Source organism: Bidens hawaiensis, unplaced genomic scaffold (assembly GCF_021521415.1).
Source record: "Bidens hawaiensis isolate Kalapana, Puna unplaced genomic scaffold, B.hawaiensis_p1.1 tig00000296_1, whole genome shotgun sequence".
NCBI lineage: Eukaryota > Viridiplantae > Streptophyta > Magnoliopsida > Asterales > Asteraceae > Bidens > Bidens hawaiensis.
The window spans coordinates 1,140,191-1,152,012 of NW_027491024.1; the positions used below are offsets into that span (position 1 = coordinate 1,140,191).

General features: G+C 32.8%; 1 protein-coding gene across 1 annotated transcript; it reads left to right on the forward strand.

The window, feature by feature from the left end:
• Nucleotides 1–1,767, forward strand: LOC143620131 (ATP-dependent zinc metalloprotease FTSH 12, chloroplastic-like). Its single transcript, XM_077091890.1, has 6 exons — nucleotides 1–70; nucleotides 721–1,001; nucleotides 1,074–1,151; nucleotides 1,232–1,474; nucleotides 1,574–1,714; nucleotides 1,756–1,767. Exons 1-6 carry the CDS (start codon nucleotides 1–3, stop codon nucleotides 1,765–1,767), a joined length of 825 nt encoding a protein of 274 aa, XP_076948005.1.
• The last annotated feature ends 10,055 nt before the right edge of the window (nucleotides 1,768–11,822 follow it).

Here is an 11,822-nt window from a genome sequence, read left to right on the forward strand (position 1 = left end):
ATGAGCTTTCAGGTTGTGAAATTGAAGACACAGGATAAGAATAAACTTCAGGAAGAATTAGGGCTTTCAGGTTAGATTTAGAAATGCCATTTTTGTATCTAATGTTTAGGCCTTTAAATGAATCGAATGAACACAAACGGAGCATGTTCATGTTCGTTCATTCATTTAGCTTTAACCGAACAAGCGTTTGAACATGAACAAATAAATGAACAGGGTTTTCTTGTGTGTGTTTGTTTGTTAAGAAAATGAACGTATTCGTCTATGTTTGTTTGTTAACAGCATAAAGTATAAACGAACGGTTCAGGAACTTAAACAAACAAACATAACTGAACATAGATGAACAACATAACTGAACTAAAACCTATTAAAAGTAAATGTGAACAACAATGTTTGTGGTCTAAAAAGTTATTTAGACTAGAGTAAACTTTAATGGGCCTAAAAATTTAAATGAATATGTTAACGACCTAAAAAATTCGTAAACCAACGAACATAAAATAATTTAAATGAAAAAACGTAAACGAACGTTCATAAACATAAATGAGCGAACGGGACAAGTAATCATGTTCGTTCGTTTAACTAAATGAACAAAACTTTGTGGTCATGTTCGTACGTAAATAAACGAACATAAACGAATGGTTCACGAACTGTTCATTGAGCGTTTGGTTTGTTTACAAGTCTACTAATGTTTAGTAAAAATATCTGATGGTTTTCTGTTGCTAGATAATAATCAAGAAACTAAAGGAACATGGCAAGAAAGCCTGCAAATATGGAAAGATATTCTGAGAAGGGAGCAATTAGCCGAACAGTTAGATTCATCACGTGCTAAATATGCAATTGAATTTGACATGAAAGAGGTTGAAAAAAGTTTTCGTGAAGAAGATGCAAAGGCGAAAGCCAAAGGCACACAAGGCGTTAGAGCACTTTGGATATCAAAAAGATGGTGGCGTTACCGCCCTAAACTGCCTTACACTTATTTTCTTGAAAAACTTGAACATTCTGAGGTCAGACATGTGACTTTTTCTTAAATTTCTCTTTCTGAACACCTCATTTTTCTCAGTATAGAGCTTTGACAGGTGGCTGCTGTTGTGTTCACTGAGGACCTGAAAACATTATATGTAACAATGAATGAAGGGTTCCCTCTAGAATATGTTGTAAGTTTCATACTTTTAATATATTAAAAACTCTGCAACTTTTTCCTTTGACTTTGACTGATTCGGGTTGTTTTCTATAGGTTGATATGCCTCTTGATGCATACCTTTTTGAAATGATCACAAATTCAGGAGCTGAAGTTGACTTACTTCAAAGGAAGCAAAGCTATTACTTATTAAAGTTTATAATTGCATTACTTCCCGGAATCTTGGTTTTGTGGTTTTTAAGGGAATCGCTAATGCTTTTACACATTACTTCAAAAAGATTCCTCTACAAGAAGTATAATCAGCTTTTTGACATGGCTTATGCCGAAAACTTTATCATGGTAACGTTATAATCTTCATATAAAACTTACTTTCTTGTTAGATATATACATATTTCATGGCCATTTTTTTTTTATGTTAAATTCATTTTACAACTGCAGCCAGTTAGAGAAGTTGATGAAACAAAATCAATGTATAAGGATGTAGTGTTAGGTGGAGATGTTTGGGATCTTTTGGATGAATTAATGATTTACATGCGGAATCCTATGCAATATTATGAGAAAGAAGTCAAGTTTGTTCGGGTAATTTTAAATATTTTTGTATGATCAAATATTTGAAATAGGCCTGCAAATGAACTGAACGTTCAGTCATTTGTTCGGCAGGAAGTTCGTTTCATTACTAAATATTTGGTTGGAATTTATGCATCTTTTTATATGTTTTTTATTTTTTAATAAATATTTGTTATGAAAAAAATACTTGTGCTAATGATAAAGTTGATATAATTCTCTGTTTATTTCCTATGTACCAAACAAGAGAAATGATTCTCAGCTATATTTCTCTACTGAAATCTCTGTACTACCAAATAGAACAGTCAATTCTCATTCTCCAGACCAATTCTCTTTCTCTGCAATTCCATTTCTCTATTCCATTTCTCTACAATTCAATTCTCTGTACCAAACACCCCCTAAATATAATGAAAAATACCAACAAATTATCTAATACATAAAACACAATGATGAATACATATTACACGATAAACTGAAACGCAAAACATAATAATGAATACATATAACACAATGGCCTGAAACGTAAGACACAATGGTAAAATACATATAACACAATGAACTTAAACGTAAAACACAATGAAAACTACATATTACACAATGACTTGAACATAATACTATTTTTCTTAAATTAAGTGAATGTTGAGCTCAATGACTAAAACACAATAATAAGTAGAAAAACAAATGTTAAGCACAAAGACACAATGACATGATCTTCACATGTTTATCTTGTATCAATTGAAAAACACAATAACCAAAATCTATAACACAATACATAAAACAACTGATTAAAAAACACAATGGACAACCATAACACAATATAAAAAACCCACTAATTTTTTTTTATTTTTATACAACAATATGATATTCATATTAAAGATAAAAAACGTTCGTTGTTATGGTCAAAAAAATGTCATATGAAAAAATTATAGACGTTTTAAAATGATGGATGAATTGACATGTGCATTGCATGTGAAGAGAGAAAGTCATCATAAGTAGGTTATTACCTTAATCCCATTATCATTAATTTTTATTCTTAAATTAATTTTCACCATCCAAATTTAAGATCAATGAATTAGATTCATTTTCATTATTCTCATTTTTGTTGTGCTTTGTATTTAAACCTTACCATATTAATTATTATATACTCTTAATAATTATAACCAAAGTTAATCTAAGTTAATTATTATTCTTGGATGTTGAGCAAGCAAGGCCAAAGACCAGAGCTTACATGCTGACTCAGGAGCAAGTCAAGCAAATTCCGGACGTTCTCATAGGTACGTTTCTAGTAAATGGTGTTTCCACTTCCGTATTATTTGATTCAGGTGCTAATATGAGTTTCGTAGCTACACCATTTAGTAAATTAGTTAAAATGAAATGTTGCCAAGTTCCTGAAACCTTTATGGTAGAAACCACTAGTGACACTACGGTTAAAATAATGAAAATGGTTCAGGATTGTAAGATAGAGTTAGAGGGACGTGAGTTCCCTATTACCCTGTATGTGATGACCTTAGGAGGGTTCGATGTAGTTCTGGGAATGGATTGGTTATATGAGTTTGAAGCTCAGATAGTGTGTAAGAGTAGGATAATAAGGTTAAATTCCTTGGATGGTAGTGTGGTGATGGTTAATGGTGATAAAGAAAGTTTGGGGCTAAATGTCATTTCGATGATAAAAGCCGAAGGATTGTTAAGGCGAGGGTGCGGTGCCTACCTGGCGTATGTTGTCAGAGCTACGGCCGAGACGAAAGAAATGAAAGAAGTCCCTAACGTGTGCGACTACCCAGAAGTATTCCCTGAGGATCTTCCGGGGTCGCCACTAGAGCGAGAGATAGAATTTCAAATAGACTTAGTACCAGGAGTACAGCCCGTCGTGAAAGCACTTTACCGACTAGCGTCATCCGAGATGAAAGAATTGATGTTCCAGTTACAAGAACTCCTCGATAAGGGTTTTATAAGACCGGATGTTTCCCCGTGAGGCGCACCGGTGCTATTTTTTAAGGGAGTCGGGAACTAATAATACTCGAGGCAAGAGGGAACCGGTCCCTAATAATACTCGGGGAAAGTAGTGCGTAATGCTCTTTAAAACGTAAGGTATGAAAATGAAAGAAAGAAAGTATGAAGGTAAGTAAATGTATAATGAACGAATGTATGAAAGTATAAATATGAATGAAAGTATGTCATTATGAATGTGTGGTATATTGTATGATGAACTAGATATCACTCAGGGTAGCTGACTCTTAGTATGCATGCATGTGAGTAGAATGTGGTAGCTAGCTTGAGTTGGGCACATGGTAGATGAATAAGCGACTGGCATTCGAAGACTCAAGATGTTTTTATGTTTATTGATGGTTAATTTGAAAGACAAGAATGTTTGTTAAGACATGTTTATGAAGTGATATTTAATGTTTAATGAAAGTTTTATATTCAGCGAAAGTTTTAATTAACTCTGATATTTAGAACTATGTTTATGAGTAAATCCAACGTCCAAAGTGAGGCACCGGTAACGGGGTCTTACAGTACCTAATTACCTCAAACATCAAAGAACAAAGGGTTTACTTGATCCACGAGAAGTCGGCCAGGAATATATCAAGAACGAGCAGCAGCGGCAGAATGTATAACATAGTCGAACAATAAAGGGGTATTGTAGGCGCTACTAAGGGGGTAGTATACGTGTGTTTAATTGAATTATGGTGATTGTTAAGATGTATAATCAAAAACGGGTTTAGAGGCGGTTTTCTTACTAAGTTAATATGTATCACGATTGATCTCGTTTCCTAATTGTTTATGTCGGTTATGCCGAAACATGAATGTATAACATAGCCAAAGATTTAATTTCCAAGATAGATACGAAAATTGTGGTCCAAACTACGATATCGGGTATACAGGTCCGTTAAATGAATACGGGTTACGGGTTGGTAATTGGGTTTGGGTAGAGGATATGGGTAAATGGGTTTAATGGATAATATAATAAATATTGGCAGATTTGCAGTTAAGTCCCTGTAGCTTAAGTGTAGAAACACATTTGGATAATAGTTTAAGTTTTTGGTTAAAATTGTATATCTTTGAAAATATATTAAATAATTATAATAACAAATATTAATAAAATATTATTAACTCGATAAACGCGATATTTTCTTGGCTAAATTTCCGAACATAAAGGTGGGTCGGGTTATGATTATTGAATATTAATTTAGAAAATTCGAGTTGTTACATAACGAAACGTAAATTGTGTGTTGGCCTCCCATGAGCTCTTCATGGCAATTTGAATGGCCCAACAAAAATTAACGAGTAAAACAACCGAGTTTGACAGCCCATGAGCGTTACCTGACATTTTAACTGTCCAAACTAATTAACGAATTAACAATGCAATGAAGTTTGTCGGCTCGATGAGCGTTACATGGCGTTTTAACCAACCAAACTAAATAACGAAACAAACGAGAGAAATATGAGTAGTTGGAGCATCCCGTGAACCACCACGTATGATGAACTCCAACCAAAAAACATAAAACAAACTGAGAAATGGATAGTAGGAGTGCCCATGGGTTCCATAGATTTTTCACCCAACTAACCATTTAAACAACAAAACACAATAATCGGAAAAACCGAGTTTAGCCACGAATCACCGTGAATTCGGCTTAAAAAAACCTAAGGTGTCGGTCGTATGACAGTTGTGTTCCCGCTTTGGCTTATAAGCTCGAGTATTGTGGCCAGGTTATCCTACAGGTAAGGAATAGAGTCTTACCTTGGGTTCTCTGAACCGTTTTGCCAATGCCCAACTCACAGTACTTTCCTCCTTCCAGTTACGGCTGTAACTTGTCACACTACCTAACCTTAAGGTGTAGAGTAAAAACAAAAGAAGGGAATTCTTAAGGAATTTACCAAAAATAAAAAGGCAATGTAGTTACGAAAAGTTTTCTTTGAATGCTGAGGCATAGCCTCGGAGTTGTGTGTGTGTGCATAACAATACAATAATAAATTAGTTATCTAAGAAAGCTGTGAACAATTTAATTCGAACACATAAGGAAAACTGATAAGAACGTATGGGGCTCCTAAGCATGTTACTAAGACACCACTAACGACCTATCTTAAACCTTCGCCTCTGATACCAATCTGTCACACCCCCACCTACGGCGGAAATGTCGGGGCGTGAGCTGATTGCTCACAGCTCTCAAGGTACTATCATGCAACATTGGACATTTTAGTATCTATTAAGTTTATTCAATTAAAACCAAATATTCAATACAACATTCAAAATCAAATAATTCACCAAACAGCATATATCAAAATATAAAAAGACTTGTTTATTTCTCTATCTTGAATCCTAGGTTCTCTTTCCAATCTTGACTTAACTTCACATTACACGATAACCTACATATGCGTTAAAAATGAAGTAGATTTGTCAACACAAGGTTGAGTGACCAACACACCAGTTTTAATGTACATATAATATAAAAATAAGCATTGAAACAAGTCAAATGAGATAAGCAATTTAACCAATGAGCAAGATAAATGAGATGTCGAAAAGCACGAAGCTATTATGACTGTCGTATAATCATACTATACTGAGATTATGCTGAACCTCTCTGAATGAGATTCACATAAGCATGTAAGCATATAACAAGTAAGGTACAAATCGTTAAGCACAAATGACAATAGTTGCAGTTTGTGTATTAAGTAGTAGGGAAATATATATTAAACGCATATGCCCCCAAAACCGTATAAAATGAGTTTAAAAGGGGGGAGGGATGTGGTACTCACATCAATAGACGAACAAAGGTGAATTAGAATATTAAGAATGATTCGCGGAATTCACAAGTTGACGATAAAGCCTATAAAAGAAAAGGGGATTACGGATACGCTAAGTTAATGAACTAGATCGATTATGAGAGCTTGATAATTATAATCATTATTAAATTAATATCATATTCTCTTTTTAATCATATTTAATTAAACATTATATATAAAGATATAATATGTAAAATTATTAGTTTGTTTATATAAAATTAGAACACATCTTAAAAATATTGTTAGTTTTATAAATATATTTATATACATAGTTTACTTGTTTATATATATATATATATATATGTGTGTGTGTGTGTGTGTGTGTGTTGTGTGTGTGTAGGATTGATTTCTTTTGAGAACCACTTTGAGTTTTAAGAACTCGAAATAACTCAACGTAACGATTTGTTTTTCAAATTTATTTACACACATGTAATACGTAAGTGTAAATAACGTAAAAAAATTACAGTATTTTTTTACACACTTAATCGGCTTACACATGTGTAACTAACATTTAAACTTGTGCAATCATTAAGAATCTTTATTCTCTCTCCTGACTAATTTTAATCAGATTTATATTCAGTCACATATTTAATGCCCATTTAATTAAATGTTTGGTTTATGTTGAGTTCTTAAAGTTCTTACAACTCATCAAGTTCTCAAAATATCTCACCCATATATATATATATATATATATATATATATATATATATATATATGAGGGATAATTTGATAACCTCTTGAGTTTTTAGAACTTTGAGAACCAAATACAGACCACATTAGGGCTGTTCAAAAAGCTCGTGGCCCACGGCTCGCTCGAAACTCGCTCGAAAATAGCTCGAAAAAAGCTCGGCTCGAAAAAGCTCGATTCTAAATGAGCTCGACTCGACTCGGCTTGATTTATAAACGAGCTGAGCTCGAGCCAGGGTCAGCTCGGCTTGTGGCTCGGTCTTGGCTCGACTCGTTAGCTCGGCTCGTTGGCTCGTTTAGATTAAACCCTAAATTTTAATATCTATATGTAATAATATAATACCAAGAAATAAATAAATAAAAATTATTCATATATTTTGCCACTCGATACCTAAAACCTTATAAACGAATAACGAAAATAAAACAAATAAATTTATAAATTCTCTAATTTAAAAATTTTATATAATATATATGTTAAAATTATATTTTTTTGTATTTTATATATAAAAATTTTAAATTATAAAATAAAAAAAAAACAATAAAAAAATAAAATATTTTAAAAAAATTAAAGGAGCCCGGCTCGACGAGCTCGAGCTCGGCTCAAAATTTAAACGAGCCGAGCTCGAGCTCGATTTTTCAGCTCGATAAAGAAAACGAGCCGAGCTCGAGCCAGCTCGATTAAGTTCGAGCTCGAGCACACTCTAGCTCGACTCGACTCGACTCGACTCGTTTACAGCCCTAGACCCCATGTTTAATTAATTATGGAACTAATTTATGGTTGTAAATTAAACTATAATAAAAAATTAGAGAATGAGAGAGAATCAATATTATTAAATGATAAAAGGGTATTTAAGTTAAATACACCAAAAGAAAAGACAAAGACATCAATTTAATAGTCCATATAATTGTTTATTTATATTTGATTATTTTTATAAACTAAAATCATTTTTATAAAAAAAAACTGATTTGTTAAAATGATCATGTTTTTTTATAATTCCATACATATTACAAATTACACAAGTTACATTTTTTTTTAAAAGATTGTGTAACTTATGTAAATGTCATAATATTACCTAAATGTAATATAATAATATTAAATACTATTACACAAAAACCTATAATACACAATTTATAAAAACTACATAAATTACCACACATACATAAATTATCCAAATGCAAATTACATCGACAACAATTACACAAATTATCCATATTCCATTAATTACCCAACAACCAATAACATATTTTACACAACGTACATAAAGTACACAAATGCAAAATACATATGTTACATAAAATGCACAAAGTACCAAAAGTTAACGAAATTATGCAAATTACATATCCTACACAAATACATAAACTAGATCTATCTTATGTAATATACCTTTATATGGTAATGCTAAATAACTTTTAAAGAATGAAATTTTAATAGTTATTTTATAAACCGATTAGTGACATGAACCAAACGAAGATGTTGTCCGGCGATGAAGATGGTCTAAGGCATAACAAAAATAGAGAGAAGAAAAAATACGAGTTTCTTTTTTTTGTTTTGTTTTTTTACTAAAATTCATGTATATTGATTATGGGATCTAACAATTAAAATTAGAGAAAGAGAGAATAATGAAGAAAGAAAAAATTTAGAGAGAGAAAAGATTTAGTTTTATTTTATTACGAGATAATCAAAAGTATGAGAGAGAAATAATTAGATCTACCAAAATAACATTTACCATTTTAAATTCTTTTATGATGTGGATCAATTTAATCCACTAATTAGGTTAATTTAATCCACTAAATAGGTTATAAAGTTCTTAAAACTTAATGAAGTTCTTAATTAAAATCATCCCTATATATATATATATATATAGAAAAGGGTTAAAATAAAAATACATAGTTTTGTATGAAGAGTAGGAATAACACAAAATTTAGAGTTAAGAAACTATGTAGCATAAACCCTTAATCTTAGGAAACTATTTCTTAGTTTAAAAACTACCAATATCAACCATTAGATCATAAATCCAATGACCTAGATTGATTCTTACTCTTCCTAGAAAACTATTTCTTTTTATTATAACCCACCCCTATATATATATATATATATATATATATATATATAGGATCAGGATCATGAGAGAATCTTTTTGAAATTGAGAACTATGAGAACCATTTTAGACCACAAAAAACCCAAAAATAAAAAAATTCATAAAATAAAATAAAACACAAAAATTAAAAAAGTAAAAAAAAAAACAAAAGTTCTTATTTTATCATATCGGTTTCATAAAAAAACTCGGTTTAGCTAAATTATATACGCATATGTATAATACATACATAAATGTACATTTACATGTTTTTTTGTACACATGTGTATAACTTAAGATATATGATGTTGTACATATGTGTATATTACGTAACTAAAGATTAAATAAAATTATACATATGTGTATAATACGACGTTTTTTTTATTTTTTTATTTTATATATATATATATATATATATATATATATATATATGGTAAGGATCCTAAGAGAACCTTTGCAAATTGAGAACTTTGAGAACCATTTTGGAACACTAAAAAAATTTAATAAAAATATTTAAAAAAATCATAAAACAAAAAATAATAAAAATTTTAAAAAAGTAAATAAATCAAAATTCTTATATTTTATTCCGGTTTCATTAAAAAAATAAAAAAAACGTTGTATTATACATATATGTATAATTTTATTTAATCTTTAGTTACGTAATATACACATATGTACAATATCATTTATCTTAAATTATACACATGTGTACAAAAAAACATGTAAATGTACATATATGCATATATTATACATATGTGTATTTAATTTAGCTAAACCGAGTTTTTTTTATGAAACCGGGATGATAAAATAAGAATTTTGGTTTTTTTTTTACTTTTTTGATTTTTGTGTTTTTTTTATTTTATGATTTTTTTTTTATTTTTGGGTTTTTTGTGGTCTAAAATGGTTCTCATAGTTCTCAATTTAAAAAAGGTTCTCTTATGATCCTGATATTATATATATATATATATATATATATATATATATATATATATATATATTAAAGTGTAACATCACGTAATTTTCGGGCCAAAAATGTCAATTTCTAAAGTAAAATGACCAATTCTGACAATTTCTAAACTCCAGGGACTAAAATGAAAAATCTGTTTTCTTGACCCATCGCGCTACGCGACAGGTCAAGAGAGACACCCATCGCGTATCGCGATGGGTGTCTGACAGATATTGACACGTGTTCCACGTGGCACACGGTGGCAATGTCTGCCGGGCGCCTGCCACGTGTCACCACGTGGCATGTCTACGATGTGACTCAGCAAGCCTACTCGCGCTACACGATGGGCTTGCCAAGGAACCCATCGCGTAGCGCGATGGGGTCCAATTTCGAGTCTATAAATAGCAGCCTCCGGCTCTTCCCATTTGCACACCAAAAACACACACTTTACTCTCTCACTAGTTTCTCTCTCTACCTCGTAAAGCGTGCCCACGATCCACCTCAAAATTCGTGCCCCGAAACCCCGTTTTCCGTACCTAGTACCTCGATATTCGAGCCATTCCCCGACATCCCGAACAAGAAGGAAGTGCTGCCAGACGACCCGGCACCTTACAATATTCGAGCGACTCCCCGACATCCTTCTCGAAAATCTGTTTCTAAACCTCGTACTCGACCTTCACGAGAGGAAGAGAGCGAACATGAATCAAACGTTGATGTAGGGGTTCGTAAAGAACTTAAGAAACTCAAGATAGGAGGATGTTCCTTTAAAGACTTTAAGTACTACGGACCGAAAGAATTTCACGGTGACAAGGGAGCCATCAATATCGTAAGGTGGCTTGAAGAGATGGAGACGATTGTTATCACGAGCAAATGTACGGAAGAGGAGAAGATACAATATTCGGCCTTGATGTTCAAAGGTGAAGCACTGGAGTGGTGGAACACATTGATCATGAGTCGAGGAAGGGAGGTAATGTATGGTTTGACGTGGAATGAGTTCAAGGAGTTATTGATGTCCAAGTTCTGTCCGATGCACGAGACAGATCAAATTCAAACTAAGTTCTTAGCTCACAAGGTTGTCGGAACAAACCTTCGTGAGTATAACACGAAATTTCACGAATATTGCTGATTAGTTCCCCAGCTGGTTACCCCCGAGTCCAGCAAAGTTACACGTTATATATGGGGACTACCTCGTGAAATTCGTGATATGGTGAGATCGCACTTGCCACAAACCGTTGACTCCGCGATGGAGTTGGCTGGGTACTTGATGGGCGAAATGATCCACAACAAGGAGGAATATAGAAAGGTTGTACCGACACATGACTCAAGAAAGGGTGGAGATACCCGTTTCAAGGGTAAAGATCAACGAAGGTCTAGCTCCAACCTCGGCATCCCTCAATGCAAAATTTGTAAGAAATATCATAGAGGTAGATGCAACCTTGCTTCACGAGTCTGTGAATCATGTAACCGACCCGGCCACGCTATGGCCGATTGTTGGAAAAAGAAAATGACATGCTATAATTGAAAGGAGATGGGGCATCTTAGCTTCGAGTGTCCCAAGAATAAGCCCGCAACTGGTGGTGCGGGTGGTAGCGGTCAAAAGAATGAGCCCAAGAAGGGCAATGCAAGGGTCTTC